Source organism: Aquarana catesbeiana, linkage group LG04, assembly GCF_042186555.1.
Source record: "Aquarana catesbeiana isolate 2022-GZ linkage group LG04, ASM4218655v1, whole genome shotgun sequence".
Lineage (NCBI taxonomy): Eukaryota > Metazoa > Chordata > Amphibia > Anura > Ranidae > Aquarana > Aquarana catesbeiana.
This window is the reverse complement of record NC_133327.1, coordinates 681,928,016-681,948,152: the sequence shown is the minus strand read 5'-3', so window position 1 is coordinate 681,948,152 and position 20,137 is coordinate 681,928,016. Positions and strand designations below refer to the sequence as shown.

Here is a 20,137-nt window from a genome sequence, read left to right as displayed (position 1 = left end):
GATCCAACTTCAATAATATTCAATGGGCTGAAGTAGGACCAAAGTCAGACCGAAGTAGTGCAGGGAGCATTTTCAAAGTTGGACTGACTTGTGTCGGACCAGTTGAGACGGCTCTCATAGGGAATCATTGATTTGCACACGTCATGCGACATGAGCTCCCAATGTTGGAGCGTTTGTCGTGCAAGTGTGAACCCAGCCTTAGTAATTACCACAGCCGTTTCACCTGAGGGAAATCCTGAAAAAATGACCTGTTGGCGCACCTTGAGGACTGGAGTTGAGAAACACTGGTCTAGAGGATAGGAGAGGCTCTGGAGAAGTCTAGAGGCCTTGGAGAAGTCTAGAGGATAAGAGAGGCTCTGGATAAGTCTAGAGGATAAGAGAAGCTCTGGAAAAGCCTAGATGATTAGAGAGGCTCTGAAGAAATCTAAAGATAGCAGAGGCTCTGAAGAAGTCCAAAGGCTCTTGAGAAATCTAAAGGATAGTAGAGGCTCTGGAGCAGTCCAAAGGCTCTTGAGAAGTCCAGAGGATGGGAGAGGCTCTGGAGAAATCCAAAGGCTCTTGAGAAGTCCAGAGGATGGGAGAGGTTCTGGTGAAGTCTATAGGATAAGAGAGGCTCTGGAGAAGTCTAGAGGATAGGAGAAGCTCTGGAAAAGCTCAGATGATTAGAGAGGCTCTGGAGAATTCTAAAAGATAGTAGAGACTCTGGAGAAGTCCAAAGGCTCTTGAGAAGTCCAGAGGATGAAAGAGGTTCTGGAGATGTCTACAGGATAGGAGAGGCTCCTGAGAAGTCTACAGGATAGGAGAGGTTCTGGAGAACCCTAGAGGATAGGAGAAGCTGCAGAAAAGTCCAGATGATGAGAGAGGCTGGGGGAGCATAGTGGACGATTTGGGTGATAGTATGGGATGAGGTTGGAGTCAAAGGAAAAGTGATGTTTTAGGTCGCAATGGACTTTAAATAGGTCTGGGGGGTAGTTTATCAAAGCTCCCTTCAACTATCCTGTATTAGGGATGAGATGCTTGTTTTCATGTTTGACCAGAACCCAGCCTGTTTGCGGTATGGCAAAATGCCAAAAAAACTGGCTGTTCCTAGGAGGCTTCATTGACTAAATATGGCATCATATCACAACAATATAAATTGATTGTCAGTCACCATGACCCACGACCTGACAACGGTGCCCTATCACACTTGCATCGCAAATGACAAATCCCTGGTTGCTAGAATGTTAGAACAAACAGCTGGAGATCCTGGGTGATGCCTGGACAAGGATATCTCTGTCCTTCTGGAGATGAGCGCATTGTCAGACAGTAATGTGATCTCTTTGTGAGATAATAAATGTCTAGAAATGTTATACTGACATAGCACTGAGCATACATGTATCGAACATAAAAAATATATCTGATGGCAGGTCCACTTTAAGGGGGTGTGTTTATAAAAATTTACATAGCTGTTTGTCCCTCAAACCTGTTTGTAAATTCACTCTGTACAAATGAGGCAAAATCGAAAGTTCTTGGGTAAATTCTCTGAACATTGAATGTGTGAATGTGGAAAATACTGCATTATGGCCACTAGATGGAGGTGAAGAGCATATTTATTTTCTCTAATAGTCAGCACCATCTAGTGGTCATAATGTGGTATTTTCCCCATTCACATACTTGATCTGTTGGGAATATAGGCTGAGAACATTTGATTTAGCCCCATTGGCACAGAACAAATTTAAATGCAGTTTAAATGCGATTTTTTTTTTATAACTATACCACTGAGTTTAATACTCTGCATGCAACACTATGGATGCAGTTTTTGTCTACCCCACTATTTTACTTTAAGCAACGCGCCCGTGTACAGGTGTGAAGACATTCTGAATTTACCAAATTTGGTCTCTTCCTTCAGGTTTCTTCATGTTGATCGAGGCGTCATCGCCGCGGAAGGCGGGGGACAGAGCACGGCTTATCAGTCCCATGTACAACGTGACCATTACCAAACAGAAACCACCCAAAGCTCCATCCTACTGCATCTCCTTCTATTACCACATGTGGGGGAGACATATAGGTGAGTCGCTTGTTTCTATAGAGCCAACCTATACTGTAGTGATGTATCCTGTTGTGTCTTGTGGGTGGGAAATGAAGAAGAACCTCCCCAATGGGGTGCCAGCCATTCCCTAAATAAAAATAAAGTAGAAGGGCTGATAACAGCGTCAGGTGGAAATGGCAATGCGTTGGAGTCTACAAGAGGGAGCCTGCCGGGGTATTTTCACGGACAGTTTCACCCGTCCACTGACTTTTACAGATGGGAGAAATCATAATTAAACTGTATAAACAACATCAGAGTCCCCCTTTACATCAAAGTCCTCTTTTACACCAGAGTTCCTAGAATCTCCTCTTAAATCAGAGTGACCCCTTACACAGAGTCCCCCTTTACATCATAGTCCTCCCTTACACCAGCGTTCCTAGAATCTACCCTTAAATCATAGTGACCCCTTACACAGAGTCCCCCTTTACATCAAAGTCCTCCCTTACACCAGAGTTCCTAGAATCTACCCTTAAATCAGAGTGACCCCTTACACAGAGTCCCCCTTTACATCAAAGTCCTCCCTTACACCAGAGTTCCTAGAATCTACCCTTAAATCAGAGTGACCCCTTACACAGAGTCCCCCTTTACATCAAAGTCCTCTCTTACACCAGAGTTCCTAGAATCTACCCTTAAATCAGAGTGACCCCTTACACAGAGTCCCCCTTTACATCAAAGTCCTCCCTTACACCAGAGTTCCTAGAATCTACCCTTAAATCAGAGTGACCCCTTACACAGAGTCCCCCTTTACATCATAGTCCTCCCTGACACCAGAGTTCCTAGAATCTACCCTTAAATCAGAGTGACCCCTTAAACAGAGTCTCCCTTTACATCATAGTCCTCCCTTACACCAGAGTTCCTAGAATCTCCCCTTAAATCAGAGTGACACCCTTACAGAGAGTCCCCCTTTACATCATAGTCCTGCCTTATGCCACAGTTCCTAGAATCTCCCCTTAAATCAGAGTGACCCCTTACACAGAGTCCCCCTTTACATCATAGTCCTGCCTTATGCCACAGTTCCTAGAATCTCCCCTTAAATCAGAGTGACCCCTTACACAGAGTCCCCCTTTACATCATAGTCCTCCCTTACACCAGAGTTCCTAGAATCTCCCCTTAAATCAGAGTGACACCCTTACACAGAGTCCCCCTTTACATCATAGTCCTCCCTTACACCAGAGTTCCTAGAATATACCCTTAAAATAGAGTGAACCCTTACACAGAGTCCCCCTTTACATCATAATTCCTTTTTAAATCATAGTCCTCACCTGCATCAGAGTCCCCGTTTACATTAGAGTCCTCCCTTACACCACAGTTCCTAGAATCTCCCCTTAAATCAGAGTGACCCCTTACACAGAGTCCCCCTTTACATCATAGTCCTGCCTTACGCCACAGTTCCTAGAATCTCCCCTTAAATCAGAGTGACCCCTTACACAGAGTCCCCCTTTACATCATAGTCCTCCCTTACACCACAGTTCCTAGAATCTACCCTTAAATCAGAGTGACACCCTTACACAGAGTCCCTCTTTACATCATAGTCCTCCCTTACACCAGAGTTCCTAGAATCTCCCCTTAAATCAGAGTGACACCCTTACACAGAGTCCCCCTTTACATCATAGTCCTCCCTTACACCAGAGTTCCTAGAATATACCCTTAAATCAGAGTGACACCCTTACACAGTCCCCCTTTACATCATAGTCCTCCCTTACACCAGAGTTCCTAGAATATACCCTTAAAATAGTGTGAACCCTTACACAGAGTCCCCCTTTACATCATAGCCCTCTCTTACATGAGAGCCGCCCCCCACCCCCTTTACATCATAGTTCCCTTTTAAATCATAGTCCTCACCTGCATCAGAGTCCCCATTTACATCAGAGTCCTCCCTTACACCACAGTTCCTAGAATCTCCCCTTAAATCAGAGTGACCCCCTACACAGTGTCCCCCTTTACATCAGAGTCCTCCCTTACATGAGAGCCCCCCACCCCCTGTACATCATAGTTCCCTTTTACATCAGAGTCCTCACTGAAATCAGAGTGTCCCTTTACATCAAAGTTACCTTGTACATCATAGTCTTTCCTTACATCAGATTCCACCTTTACATAATAGTCCTCCCTTACATTAGAGTCCTTAGAGTTCCCCCTTAAATTCAGAGTGATGCCTTACATCAGAGCCCCAGCGTTTCCCCTTAAGTCAGCATTCCCCTTTACTTCAATGTCTACCGTTACATCAGAGTTCCCCCTTACATGATTACATCAGAGTCCCGTTCTCAGCAGAGTGGAAGCTGGTAGACAAAGCAGACCTGAAAGAGGAACTTTCACTCCTCCACTGAATGCTGGGACCTGGGGCAAGCACATCATTGGTTGCTGGCATGGCGGGTGGTCATAGCAATCAACAACCAGGGCTGATAACAGCGTTGGGTGGAAATGTCACTAAGATGGAGTCCAGAAGAAGGAGCCCACCAGGGTATTTTCATGGACAGTTTCTCCTGTGCACGGACTTTTACAGACTGGGGAAATCCGGGTGCTTTTTACAAGCTGTCCGTGAAAATACGGCCAGCTGGGAGTCATGAAACAAACACTAATAATAGAACATTGTGGATTTTTCTGGACTCTTCGGTCTGACGCTCTCACTGGACCTTTGGTGGCCAACCGCTACAAACTGATTTCCATCCTCAATGGAAAGATTCCAAAGAGAACACAAAGGTGGAGATTTACTAAAACTAGTACAGAAATGGCTTTTGGGAATGGGTGCGGCGCCGCAAAGTCGGTGTGGCACCGATTCAGACTGTGCCATTCCTGGCAATAGGCTCTGATTTGGCATGCCATTTGACATGTCAAATGGCATGCCAAATCGGCCCAATGTGAACGCGGGCTGTGTGCCGGTGTTCCGTCAGTTCCGTCGGATTTCGTAACGGAAGTGAGGTTCCGTAACGGCCATCTTGGTGCACCCCTTCACTCGTCCACACTAAGCCTACACTCTGAAGTCGCCAAGCGGACTTCTTTTTACACCCACCGAAATCTGGCATTTCACATTTATTTTTTCCACAAAATTGAGCTTATATCGTAAAATACAGGATTTGCAAGTCCGTCTGACTTTTTTTATGTTGAATTTTAAGAGCAGCGGCAAGCCTGCTGATGTCACACGTTTGCTGATCTGACAGCGGTGGCGGCCCATCCATAGGGGGTGCACGGGCGCTGCCACCCCCAGGAGTAAAAAATAAATAAATATATATATATATATATATATATATATTTTTTTTTTTTTTTAAAAGGCCCTTTCAAAAAAAAAAAAATAGAAAAAAATTTCCTTTAAGTGTTCGGGCGCCGGACACAGTGCACTATGGGAAGCGCCATGTCAATGCAATCACGAGATTGCAGACACGGCGCTTCATTTGCAGGATTTTTACCTGCTTTCGCCGGTGCTTTGTTCTTGGAGTTAAGACGTTACTTCCGGTTTCCCTGTGCCAGAGGGAAGCCGGAAGTGACGTCAGAAGCTCCGTGGAACGCGCGGTCCGAGCGGAGCTGGTAAGTGAGGCTCTAAGGCTGCAAAAAAGGTGAACTGCGAGCGCCATGCTTGGTGCTCGCAGTCCACTCAGCTGTGTTAGGAGAGCGAATGACTATTAACTTTCCTAACACGGAACCGCCTCTCGGCCAATCGGGTGCTCGGGTCTGTTACCTGTCACCTGATTGGCTGAAATGACAGGCGCCGCTATTGAACGCCTATCAGGAGGCAGGAGATGCATGAAGGACCCCATTAGTCGCAGTCACCCGCTGCCCCACAGACACTGGGTAAGTGCCGGGCAGACGGCGAGGGGGCGGGGGGCACACTGGCAGCATTTGATGGGCACACTGGCAGCTTTTGATGGGCACACTGGCAGCGTTTGATGGGCACACTGGCAGCATATGATGGGCAGTTGCGCACACTGGCAGCATATGATGGGCACATTGGCAGCATATGATGGGAACACTGGCAGCATTTGATGGGCAGACTGGCAGCATATTATGGGCACACTGGCACTTTTTTTTAGCACCAGCCACCACTGTCTGACAGAAGACCGATGCTTTTAAATTCAAGGTCAAAACAGCATGATGTCTGGCATCGCGCTAGTGGGAACCCAGCCTTAAACCTGGAAGCTGATTGGTTTCTATGCAGAATTGCACCAGATTGTGCGCTCTCCAGTTTTAGTACATAATCCCCAAAGTAATCCCCAATTGTGCAGATTCCGCTCCTTAGACCCCTTTCACACTGAGGCAGTTTGCAGGCGTTTTAGCGCTAGAAATAGCGCCTTTTATACATGTGCACTGACAAAAAATGTGTTTGTTTTCGTTTTCGTTTCATTCTTTTTTTGCTTTTTTGCGGAAATTCGAAAATTCAAAAATTTAGAAATTCGAAAATTCGAAAATTCGGAAATTCTGAAATTCGAAAATTCGAATTTGGAAATCCGAAAATTCAGATTTCCGAATTTTCAATTTTCGGATTTTCAAATTTCGGAAATTCCTAAATTTGAAAATTCGGAAATTTTCGAATTTGGAAATTTGAAAATTCAGAATTTTCAAATTTCCGTATTTTCAAATTTCCAAATTTTCGAATTTTGAATTTCCGAATTTTCGAATCCCGAATTTTAGAATTTCCGAACTACTGAACTTCCGAACTTTCGAAATTCGGAATTTTCCAATTTCGGAAATTTCGGAAATTTGGAAATTTCAGAAATGAAAAAATTCGTAAATTTCGGGAATTAACGAATTTGTCAAAATTAGTTAAAAAACGAATTCGGAACGAATGAATTGGAATTGCACATGTCTAGCACCTGAAAACAGCCTCCCATTCATTGGAATGAGTGTTTTCACACTGGGGGGCGGTGCGCTTGCGGGACATTAGAAAAGGTCCTGCAAGCAGCATCTTTGGGGACGGTGCGGACGCGCAGTATACAGCGCTCCCAAAATGCCCCTGCCCATTGCAATGAATGGGCAGTGCTTCCGTAGTGCCATCGGAAGCTCTGCAACATGGGAGTTTTGGGGTTAAAAGCTCCCCGCTAGTGTCCAAAAAGCCGCGCTTAAACAGCGGTAAAGCGCCGCTAAAACGAGCGGCGCTTTACCACGAACGTGGCCCCAGTGTGAAAAGGGTTCTTAGAGGGAGACGGGAACCGGCCGCAGGGCCGTCTTTAGCGCAGGGCAAACGGGGCACTTGCCCCGGGCCCAATCTTTGTTGGGGGGCCCGCGCTAGCCGTGAATTGGGGCCCCGATGACAGCTTTGCAGAGCGCACAGAGGACACGGGAGGATGTATTCCTCGTTAGCCAGCTGTGAGGGGGCGGGGCCGGGAGCTCCACTGACGCTCTGACCCCACCCACGTGCAGCCTGTGTACTCGGAAAAGAGCTTCTGTAGTGAGAACCAGTGATCGGAGTGCGAGTGTCAGTGGAGCTTCCGGCCCCGCCCCCTCTATACTGGCTGGTGAATACAGAGGTCCGGGGGCGGGGCCGGGAGCTCCAATGACACTCCCACTCCGATCACTGGCTCTCACTACAGGCGCTCTATTCTCAGTACATAGGCTGCACGTGGGCGGGGTCAGAGCGTCAGTGGAGCTCCTGGCCCCGCCCCTCTCAGCTGGCTAGCGCGGGAATACATCCTCCCGTGTCCTCTGTGGGCTCTGCAAAGCTGTCATCGGGGCGACAATTCACGGATGATGTGGGCCCCCCAACAAAGCGTCAGTGGAGCTCCCAGCTGCTTTAGTGAGAGCAGAGAGTGGAAGCCCCGCCCACAGTCCTGAATGTATGTAGTAAGTTTGGCTGGCCAGGTATGTCTTTACACCCATAAAATGCCTGACTGTTTAAACCCTGAGCTGTGTTATTTAACTGTAAAGCTGTGCATTGCTGAAAGTTCTCTGACCATCCCCTGTATAATGTCTGCAGCCTCTGAGTGTCTCCTGCAGTATGCCCGCAGTCTCTGATTGTCTCCTGCAGTATGCCCGCAGTCTCTGATTGTCTCCTGCCGTATGTCCGCAGTCTCTGTTAATCTCCTGCAGTATTTCCGCAGTCTCTGATTGTCTCCTGCAGTATTTCCGCAGTCTCTGATTGTCTCCTGCCGTATGTCCGCAGTCTCTGGTAATCTCCTGCAGTATTTCCGCAGTCTCTGATTGTCTCCTGCAGTATTTCCGCAGTCTCTGATTGTCTCCTGCAGTATTTCCGCAGTCTCTGATTGTCTCCTGCAGTATTTCCGCAGTCTCTGATTGTCTCCTGCAGTATGTCCACAGTCTCTGATTGTCTCCTGCAGTATGTCCGCAGTCTCTGATTGTCTCCTGCAGTATTTCCGCAGTCTCTGATTGTCTCCTGCAGTATGTCCGCAGCCTCTGAGTGTCTCCTGCAGTATGTCCGCAGTCTCTGATTGTCTCCTGTAGTATGTGTATTAATGTGCCCCTTTACTTGCTCAATTATTTGGGATTTCTCCACTGCTCAGTGAGAGGTAATGATGTGCATGAACCTCTAGCAACCAATCAGCAAACAGTAGTGATCTGCTTTAATCTCTAGCAACCAATCAGTAAGTGCTAATGATGTACTGTAACCCCTAGCAACCAATTAGTGAGCGCTAATAATGTACATTAACCTCTAGCAACCAATCGGCAAGCAGAAATTATGTGTTGTAACCTCTAGAAACCAGCCATTGAGCAGTAATGATAGGCTGTAACCTCTGGCAAACAATTGCAATCGCTGCGTGATCTGCTGCAGTAAACTGATTTTGCGTCTACCTGCTATTTTTGTATGTCTCAGAATGGAGGGGGGGCCCCAAGAAAATGTTTGCCCAGGGCCCAATCAAAATTAAAGACGGCCCTGACCGGCCGGCACTTTTGTTTTGGTAACATTGTATCCGCGTTCCGCCTTTTGTTATTGGTAAACAATTAGCGGGCGCAGAACGGCGGTTTCCAGGGAGCAAAAATTCACAGAAAAGCTTTTTCACGGATGATTAGCATTTCATCAGCTGAGCAGCTGCGGAGCGCTCGGCATACTGATCCCGTATACAGACTAATCGCACTGTTGTGATGGGGCACCTGTTAGGATTAGGGGAGAGGGGGGTGTTGGAGAGCTTGGTGCGGACGCACAGACACAAACAAATATGAGATTGCCGCAATCCATTCCTATCACTGGTTTTGTTGTTCCACCATCAAGTGGAAGAATTGGGATGAACGGAGGGAATTTGCCCAATTTAATTGCAACAAAGTTATCCATTTCCTTTTTGCTGAACTTTTCTCCAAATTGGCCTCAAATTTCACCAGATTGCAAAATTGTTTTTTTTTTAAAAAGCAAACAAAACAAAGCACACTGGATATTGTTTGTAAACACCCTTAACCCCTCCCCCCCCCCCCCCCCCCCCCGCGGTGTCTCTTTAACTCAACTATTATGCACAGTGGGGGGTTTGGAAAGTCTGCTTGATCACGTGAGCGCTAGACATGTGCTATTTGTTTTGTTCCAAATTTGTTTTTTTTAACAAATGTTGCCATATTTGTAAATTCGGCAATAATCTGATCAACAAAACCCCAATTAACGTTTTTTTCCAAATATTCGTAGATTCGAATTTTGGTAAATTCTAGAATTCGTAAAATAGAAAAATCCGGAAAGTCGGAAATTTGAAAATTTGGAAAATTCGAAAATCCGAAAATAAACTAAGACTCGAAAGAACCAAAGTCCAGAAATAAGAACGAAAATCTGAAATATTAACTAACTAATAATAACTTAACTATTACTAACTATTAAAAAAAAATTCGGAAATTTGGAAATTCGAAAATCCGAAAATAAACAAAGACTCAAAAGAACGAAAATCCAAAAATAAGATCGAAAATCAGAAAATTCTAAAATCTGAAATATTAACTAACTAATAATAACTTAACTATTACTAACTATAAAAAAAAAATTCGGAAATTTGGAAATTCGAAAATCCGAAAATAAACAAAGACTCAAAAGAACGAAAATCCAAAAATAAGATCGAAAATCAGAAAATTCTAAAATCTGAAATATTAACTAACTAATAATAACTTAACTATTACTAACTATTAAATCATAACATAACGAATACAAATTTTTTTGAAGTTACGAATTTTCCGAAATAACAAATGCCGTATCTAAACGAATGGAACGTAACAAATTAATATTAATAAAAAAAATCTGAAAACCCGAAAATCTGAAATAATAACTAACTAATAATAACTTAACTATTACTAACTATTAAATTATAGGTATTGGAATTTCCTTTCAAATTTGGCTGTTGGTGAACGTAACGAATACGAATTTATCCGAAGTTACGAATTATCCGAAATAATGAATGCCGCATCTAAACAAATGGAATGGAACAAAATAATAATAAATAAATATGTTTTTATTATTATTTTGTTACATTCCATTTGTTTAGATACGGCATTCGTTATTATGGATAATTTGTATCTAAACGAACGGAATGTAACAAATTAATAATGATAAATAACAACAATAATAAAAACTTTTTATTATTATTATTAATTATTTATTCATTCCATTCCATTTGTTTAGATGCGGCATTCGTTATTTCGGATAATTCATAACTTCCAATAAATTCGTATTGGTTACGTTCACTAACAGCCAAATTTGAAAGGAAATTCCAATACCTATAATTTAATAGTTATGTATTAGTAGTTGGTTATTATTTTAAATTTCCGGATTTCAGATTTTTAAAATTGTAATTTCTGAATTTCCGAATATTCAAATTTCCGGATTTTTGAATTTACGAATTTACGTATTTCGGAATTTCGAATTGACAAATTTACGAATTTTTCTCATTTTGATCATAACGAATGACCTGAAAAACGAAAGAAAAAAAAAACGAATTAAACTAAAACAAACACATTTTTTCGGTAGTGCACATGTCTAGTGAGCACTGTGATTGGCTGTCATAGTGGTCACATGGGCTGGAGTCATACCCGCCTGCTCTCATTACTGGATCTGTGATTGCTCGGTCACTGCGCTCTCAACAACAGAAACCCATTGACGTTTGTTTGCGGTCTGTGGGCGTTAAGACCCACCCACTTTGCTGTCACACGTATGTGTTATGTGGGCAGCAAGAAATTAAAGTGGTTCTAAAGGCAGAAAGTTTTAAACCTTAATGCGTTCTCTGCATTAGGATAAAACATTTCTGGATGCAGCTTCCCATCCCCCCCTTTTTACTTACTTGAGCCCAATTTTGATTCAACAACGTGCACAAGATCAGAGTCTCTCTATGCTCTCTCCTTCCTCATTGGCTGAGGGCGAGCAGCGGGAGTCATTTGTTAATCACAGCCAGTGAGAAGGGACCGGGGGGCGGGGGCACTTAGATTCAGAGAGGGGGAGGAGCCTGGAGCGCCGGGGGGACCAAGAAGGGGAGGATGAGGGCTGCTTGGTGTGAAATCGTAAAAAGTTTCATCATTTACAATCACTTATTTACACTTGAGGCTGTCATTGCTGCTCCTCTGAAAAGCTAACCCCGGTGGATCGCTTTTTAGTTGGACACAGCAGATTACAGATTGAGATAAAGAGCCAATCATGGAGGCTCTTTACCATGTGATCTACACTGATAATCAGGGCACTGACCAGCCCCAACAGTGCCCATCAGTGCTGCCAATCAGTGCTTATCAGTGATGCCTGTCAGTGCAACCTATCAGTGCCCATCAGTCCAGCCTCATCAGTGCCCATCAGTGCTGTCAATCAGTGCCCATCAGTGCCGCCTATCTGTACAGCCTCATCAGTACCCATCAGTGCCGCCTCATCACTGCCCATCAGTGCAGCCTTATCAGTGCCCATCAGTGCTGCCAATCAGTGCCACCTCACCAGTGCCGCCTCATCTGTGCCCATCAGTGCCGCCTCATCAGTGCCCATCAGTACTGCCAATCAGTGCCGCCTCACCAGTGCCGCCTCAGTGCCCATCAGTGCTGCCCCATCAGTGCTGCCTCATCAGTGGAGCCTATCAGTGCTCATCAGTGCTGCCCCATCAGTGCCCATCAGTGCCGCCTAATTAGCCCACTTCAGTAAAGGAGAAAAATTACTTATTTACAGAATTTTAGAAGAGAAACTAAGAAAAACTTGTTTTTTTTCACAATTTTCTGTATTTTTTCATTTGTTTAGCAAAAAAAAAAAAATAAATAAAATCCAGTGGTGATTAAATACCACCAAAAGAAAGCTCTATCTGTCTCAAAAAAATGGTCAAAATGTAGTTTGGGTACAGTGTAGCATGACCGCGCAATTTTCATTCACAGTGTGACAGCGCTGAATGCTGAAAATTGGCCTGGGCAGGAAGGGGGTAGAACACCTTTTCCATGATAAAAGTCAGGCTGCTCTGGCGGTGCGAATTCGGGGCTGATGAGGAAAAATGCAGGATCCCATTTGGTGACGATCGATCCCAGCAAAGTGAAATCATCTCCCTATTTCTCACAGAAAGGGTTAGCAAGCTGTTTGGCACACAGCCACGCATTGCCCCCTGTGACCGGCAGCAAGCCTGATTGCGCATTTTCAAAACGTAGCAAAGCATCTGTGCGATGGTCCGGGGGGGACGCCGGGCACGCTACTTGAGAGTTTGCTGCATTTTAGAGGGACGCAGTTTGCATCAGCTGGAGGGAACCTGGCCCTAGGGGGCCCCGGGAACTCAGGGAGCCAGGCAGTGTGTATAATAATCCAGAACAATACATTGAATGTATATCTGTAATAATGAGCTTATACAGAGGATGTGACCCCATGTGACCAGAGAGCATCCTGTGTGATCCTCATCACTATCATTACGCAATGCATCAGTACAATTATATACAATGTATCAGTACCATTATACAATGTATCAATATCATTACACACAATGAATCAGTGTTATAGGATGGAGGATATGGGACTGGTGTAGGAGGATGACATAGGATGGAGGAGATGGGACTGGAGGAGGCAGACATGGGGTGGAGGAGATGGGACTGGAGAAGAGGGAATTGGTGGGGGTGGACACGGGATGGAGGAGATGGGACTGGAGGAGGTGGACATGGGCTGAAGGAGATGGGACTGTAGGAGGAGGAGAACATGGGATAAAGGAGATGGGACTGGGGATGGTGGACATGGGATGGAGGAGATGGGACTGGAGGAGGAGGCCATGGGATGGAGGAGATGGGACTGGAGAAGAGGGGATTGGTGGAGGTGGACACAGGATTGAGGAGATGGGACTGGAGGAGGTGAACATGGGCTGGAGGAGATGGGAATGTAGGAGGAGGAGAACATGGGATAGAGGAGATGAGACTGGAAATGGTGGAGTGGTCATGGGATAGAGGAGATGGGACTGGAGGAGGAGGAGGACAAATAATGGAGGAGATGGGACTGGAGGAGGTGGACATGGGATGGAAGACATAAGACTTGAGAAGGAGGATGTGGGTTGGAGGAGATGGGATTGTAGGAGGAGGAGGACATGGGATGAAGGAGGTGGGACTGGAGAAGGAGGACATTGGATGGAGGAGATTGGACAGAAGAATGAGGAGGACATGGGATGGAGGAGATGGGACTGATGGAGGAGGTGGGACTGGAGGAGCAGGAGAACATAGGATGGAGGAGATGGAACTGTAAGGGGGGACATGGTGTGGGGGAGATGGGACTGGAGGAGGTAGTCATGTGATGGAGGAGATGGGACTGGAGGAACAGGACGACATAGGATGGAAGAGGTGGATATGGAATGAAGGAGATGGGACTGGAGGAGGTGGACATGGGATGGAGGAGATGGGACTGGAGGAGGTGGACATGGGATGGAGGAGATGGGACTGGAGAAGAGGGGATTGGAGGAGGAGTACATGGGATAGAGGAGATGGGACTGGGGATGGTGGACATGGGATGGAGGAGATGGGACTGGAGGAGGAGGACATGGGATGGAGGAGATGGACATAGGATTGAGAAGATGGGACTGGAGGAGCAGGAGGACATAGGACGGAGGGGATGGGACTGGAGGAGGTGGACATGGGATGGAAGACATGGGACTTGAGGAGGAGGACGTGGGTTGGAGGAGATGGGACTGTAGGAGGAGGAGGACATGGGATGAAGGAGGTGGGACTGGAGAAGGCGGACATTGGATGGAGGAGATTGGACAGAAGAATGAGGAGGACATGGTGTAGGGGAGATGGGACTGGAGGAGGTAGTCATGTGATGGAGGAGATGGGACTGGAGGAGCTGGACGACATAGGGTGGAGGAGATGGGACTGGAAGAGATGGATATGGGATGAAGGAAATGGGACTATAGGAGGTGGACATGGGATGGAGGAGATGGGACTGGGGGAGGTAGACATGGGATGGAGGAGATGGGACTGGAGGAGGTGGACATGGGATGGAGGAGATAGGACTGTAGAAGGAGCAGGACATGGGATGGAGGAGATGGGACTGTAGGAGAAGAAAGACATAGGATGGAGGAGATGGGACTGGTTGAGAAGGAGGACATAGGATGGAGGAGATGGAACTTTAGGAGGAGGAGAACATGGGATGGAGGAGATGGGACTGTAGAAAGTGGAGTTCAAACTCACTAATCCCAACACACACGTTCCTGTTGCTGTGTTGCCCATGCCTGTGCATCTACTGTAAGTGGGTGCTGTAGTGACCAATGGCTGGAACCATTTAAAGTCAAAGTTTCACCAGCATACCAGGGATCTCCAAAATGAGCCCAAAGTTGTATTAGTGATCATATTGTTACAGCAGAAAGCTTTGGAGCCACACAAGACCCCTTCATCAGGCTGGAAGAGAAGGACACTGTGGGATGGTCAGTGGGCGGGCCCTTGGGAATGTTGATAATCAGGTCTGGGGGGAGGCCTAAAGTTGTGTGAGGGGCCCCAAAATTTCTGATGGCTGCCCTGATCATTATACAATGTATCAATATCATTACACACAATGTATTAGTATCACTACATACAATGTATCCATCGCTTTTGACACCTGCCAGGTGCAAGACACAAAGCCGAGATCTAAATGTATAATACTAATAGTGTGTGACTGTGGAGGGGGTGACATTAGAGTGTAAGCTCCTCTTGTATAGACACAGATATAACTGGTCAGTGATCCCTGTACAGCACTGTGGTATATGTCAGAGCTAAATGTATAATAATAATAGTGTGTGTCTGAGGGGGGACATTACTTCTGGTAGATGGAGTGTTTTTTCTGTGGAAGACTTCAGTACCATGGACAGAGATGACGGTTTGGCTGCATTGGCGCTGTCCTTGGTGCTGAAGTTATATCCCCCCCCCCCCTTACCTACACACCCCCCTTTATAAAGTACACACCGATCAGCCATAACATTATGACCACTGACAATGGCATCTGATAGTAGGTGGGATATATTAGGCAGCCGGGGAACATGTCGGACCCTCAAATTGCTGTGTTGAAAGCAGAAAAACTGAGCAAGCGCAAAGATTTGAGCGACTTTGAGGACCGAATTGTAATGACTAGACAATGGGTCACAATGTTATGGCTGATGGTTGTATATAGAATATATCAGTTTGATGGAGGCAGTGTCCATTCTTTGATATGAGTATCTTGGATTCTCTTTGAAGGCCATTGCCTGGTTTAACCCTTTCATGACTAAGCCTATTTTTGAAATTTGGTGTTTACAAGTTAAAATCCGTATTTTTTGCTAGAAAATTACTTAGAACCCCCAAACATTATATATATATTTTTTAGCAGAGAATCTAGAGAATAAAATGGAGATTGTTGCAATATTTTATATCACACGGTATTTGTGCAGCAGTGTTTTAAACGCAAATTTTTGGGAAAAGGGACACTTTCATGAATTTTAAAAAATCCAAACAGTAAAGTTACCCCAATTTTTTTGTATAATGTAAAAGATGATGTTACGCCGAGTAAATAGATACCAAACATGTCACGCTTTATAATTGCACGCACTCGTGGAATGGCGACAAACTACGGTACCTAAGAATTTCCGTAGGCGACGCTTTAATTTTTTTTACGGTTACCAGGTTAGAGTTACAGAGGAGGTCTAGTACTAGAATTATGGCTCTCACTCTGATGATCGTGGCGATACCTCACATGTGTGATTTGAACACCGTTTACATATGCGGGAGCGACTTCCGTATGCGTTTTCTTTGCTGCGCGAGCTCGTGGGGACAGGGGCGTTTTAAAAAAATTTTATTTTTTTTTTCTTATGTATTTTATTTATTTTTATTTTCATAAAATGTGTTTAAAAAAAAAATTTTTTTTGATCACTTTTATTGCTGTCACAAGGAATGTAAACATTCCTTGTGACAGTAATAGGTGATGACAGGTACTCTTTATGGAGGGATCGGGGGTCTAAAAGACCCCCGATCCCTCCTTTGCACTTCACAGTATTCAGATCGCCGAAAACGGCTATTCTGAATACTGTGTATCTTTTTAAAACCGGCGCCATTGGCAGCCGAGTAAACGGGAAGTGACGTCATGAGGTCGCTTCCGTGTTTACAATGAGGAGGCTGGAACGAAGCCACCCACAGCTTCGTTCCAGCCCGTTCCCAGCCGCCGGAGGCACCCGATTGGTCACCGGGCCTCCTGATGGCAAGGGAGGCCCGGTGAGAGTGGCGGGAGGCGGCAGGAGGGAGGGATGTCCCCTCCCGCTGCTCCGGTAAAACAGCCGACCGGCTTTTAGCCGCATCAGTCATTATATCTGGATAGCCAATCGCCGGCTCTAAACAACGGTACCGGGATGATGCCTGCAGCTGCTGGCATCATCCCAGTATAACCCCGGAAAGCCGAGTACGTACATCTGCGTACGCTCGGCGGGAAGGGGTTAATACGGATTTGTACATCATTGTTGGAGTTTTAAGTGGCTCCTAACACTGGAAATGGGGATCGATCTGCAGGAATGACATCTGCTGCTTTGAACTGTTTGTGAATATTTCAGTATTTATAAGCCCAATAATTATTTCTTTGTCCCTGCTGAAGAAAAGCATCCCCACAACATGATGCTGCCACCGCCATGGTTCACGGTGGGGATGGTGTGTTCAGGGTGATGTGAAGTGTTAGCTTTCCACCACACATAGCGTTTTGCTTTTAAGCCAAAACGTTCATTTTTGGTCTCATCTGACCAGATCACCTTCTTCCACATGTTTGCTGTGTCCTCCACATGGCTTCTCATAACCTGCAAACAGGACTTCTTATGACTTTCTTTCACCAATGTCTTTCTTCTTGTCACTCTTCCATAAAGGGCAGATTTGTGGAGAACACGACTAATAGTTGTCCTGTGGACAGATTCTCCCACCTGAGCTGTGGATCTCTGCAGCTCCTCCACAGTTACCATGGACCTCTTGGCTGCTTCTCTGATGAATGCTCTCCTTGCCCGGCCGGTCAGTTTAGGTGGACCGCCATGTCTTGGTAGGGTTGCAGTTGTCCCATACTCTTTCCATTTTCGGATGATGGACTGAACAGAGCTCCGTGAGATGTTCAAAGCTTGGGATATTTTTTTATAACCCAACCCTGCTTTAAACTTCTCCAAAACTTTATCCCTGACCTGTCTGGTGTGTTCCTTGGCCTTCGTGATGCTGTTTGCTTACTAAGCTTCCCTAACAAACCTCTGAGGGCTTCACAGAACAGCTGTATTTATACTGAGATTAAATTACACACAGGTGGACTCTATTTACTAATTAGGTGACTTCTGCAGGCAATTGGTTCCACTAGATTTTAGTTAGGGGTATCAGAGTAAAGGGGGCTGAATACAAATGTACGCCACACTTTTCATATATTTATTTGAAAAAACAAGTTGAAAACCATTTATCATTTTCCTTTTACTTTGCAATTATGTGCCACTTTGTGTTGGTCTATCACATAAAATCCCAATAAAATACATTTTTGGCTGCAACATGACAAAAATGTGGAAAATTTCAAGGGGTATAAATACTTTTTCAAGGCTATCTATCTATCTATCTATCTATCTATCTATCTATCTATCTATCTATCTATCTATCTATCTATCTATCTATCCACATAAATTGGGGCCCAAAAGTGGTTCTCTCACAGGGGTTCCCTGAGAGGTCCTCTGCTTATAACTTTCTTGAAACAAGTGGAAATATCACAATGTCTTTCATTCAGTGTGGAGGTGAGTTGGAGGGTGCAATTTCAGTTTCCTCACGTCTGACTCCTCCGCCATATCCCAGAGCCCTCCCCAGTGCTCCCCCGGCGGGGCCGCTATATACAAACAGCAGATGGCTGGGGAGCACATAGGGAGCGAAACCACGATTACCGCAATTATACAAACAGCCAAAATGAAACACTTAGGTGAACTGAAAAAGTCCCTAACTGCCTCTAATTGGATTCATTACACATGTTTCTGGGGATGGGGCCCATTAAGCCAAATGAGAAAGTTAACTGGAACCTCTCATAACTCTGCGCAAAATTACCGCCTGCCAAACTATGGCTGGAAGGATCGGATTAACCCCTGGAAGGCTGGAAGGAGACGGCAGGGTTCCTCTCGAAGAATCGCAGACGTTGCAGCTTTTGAAGAGAGGAAAGATATAGGGTTAAATAATGCCTCATTTTTATTAAAAGTTCCACCCCCCAATGCATTCGTGATCAGCAACCACCTCCGCTGGTAATGTAGGGTATGTATGCACGCCTGGTCACATTTCATTAACAGGCTCTTAAATAAGGAATGAAATGCAGCAGTTTCTGCGTCCAACTCGCCACTCAGTGAAAGTGATTGATTACTCTCGCTGCCTGCGTATTGCCCCCGGGGTTTATTACACCGCTCTCGCCATTTATTTATGTATTTCTCCAGCACTCTCTCTCTTGTTTGTTTGTTTCTCCTCTTCCATCTCTCCATATCTTCTACACTTCTCCATCTACACCTCTCCATCTACACCTCTCCATCTACACCTCTCCATCTACACCTCTCCATCTACACCTATCCATCTACACCTCTCCTTCTACACCTCTCCATCTACACCTTTCCATCTACACCTCTCCATCTACACCTCTTCATCTACACCTCTCCATCTACACCTCTCCATCTAAACCTCTCTATCTACACCTTTCCATCTACACCTTTCCATCTACACCTCTCCATCTACACTTTTCCATCTACACCTCTCCATCTACACCTCTTCATCTACACCTCTCCATCTACACCTCTCCATCTACACCTCTCCATCTACACCTCTCCATCTAAACCTCTCCATCTACACCTTTCCATCTACACCTCTCCATCTACACCTCTCCATCTACACTTTTCCATCTACACCTCTCCATCTACACCTCTCCATCTACACCTCTCCATCTACACCTATCCATCTACACCTCTCCTTCTACACCTCTCCATCTACACCTTTCCATCTACACCTCTCCATCTACACCTCTCCATCTACACCTCTCCATCTACACCTTTCCATCTACACCTCTCCATCTACACCTCTCCTTCTACACCTCTCCATCTACACCTCTCCTTCTACACCTCTCCATCTACACCTCTCCATCTACACCTCTCCATCTACACCTTTCCATCTACACCTCTCCATCTAAACCTCTCCATCTACACCTCTCCATCTACACCTCTCCATCTACACCTTTCCATCTACACCTCTCCATCTACACCTCTCCTTCTACACCTCTCCATCTACACCTCTCCATCTACACCTCTCCATCTACACCTCTCCTTCTACACCTCTCCATCTAAACCTTTCCATTTACACCTTTCCATCTACACCTTTCCATCTACACCTTTCCATCTACACCTTTCCATCTACACCTCTCCTTCTACACCTCTCCATCTACACCTCTCCTTCTACACCTTTCCATCTACACCTTTCCATCTACACTTCTCCTTCTACACCTTTCCATCTACACCTCTCCATGTAAACCTTTCCATCTACACCTTTCCATCTACACCTTTCCATCTACACCTCTCCATCTAAACCTTTCCATCTACACCTTTCCATCTACACCTTTCCATCTACACCTCTCCATCTAAACCTTTCCATCTACACCTTTCCATCTACATCTCTCCATCTACACCTCTCCATCTACACCTCTCCATCTACACCTTTCCATCTACACCTCTCCATCTACACCTTTCCATCTACACCTCTCCATCTACACCTCTCCTT

The 20,137-nt window shown here is 45.4% G+C and overlaps 1 protein-coding gene across 6 annotated transcripts in view; it reads left to right on the top strand.

The window, feature by feature from the left end:
• MDGA1 (MAM domain containing glycosylphosphatidylinositol anchor 1) overlaps nucleotides 1–20,137 on the top strand; it is a 435,025-nt gene that overhangs the window by 379,272 nt on the left and 35,616 nt on the right. For all 6 annotated transcript variants that reach the window (XM_073628744.1, XM_073628743.1, XM_073628742.1 and 3 more), the window contains one exon: nucleotides 1,889–2,047. In XM_073628744.1, the coding sequence (XP_073484845.1) occupies nucleotides 1,889–2,047 (159 nt within the window). The remainder of the gene's footprint in view (nucleotides 1–1,888; nucleotides 2,048–20,137) is intronic.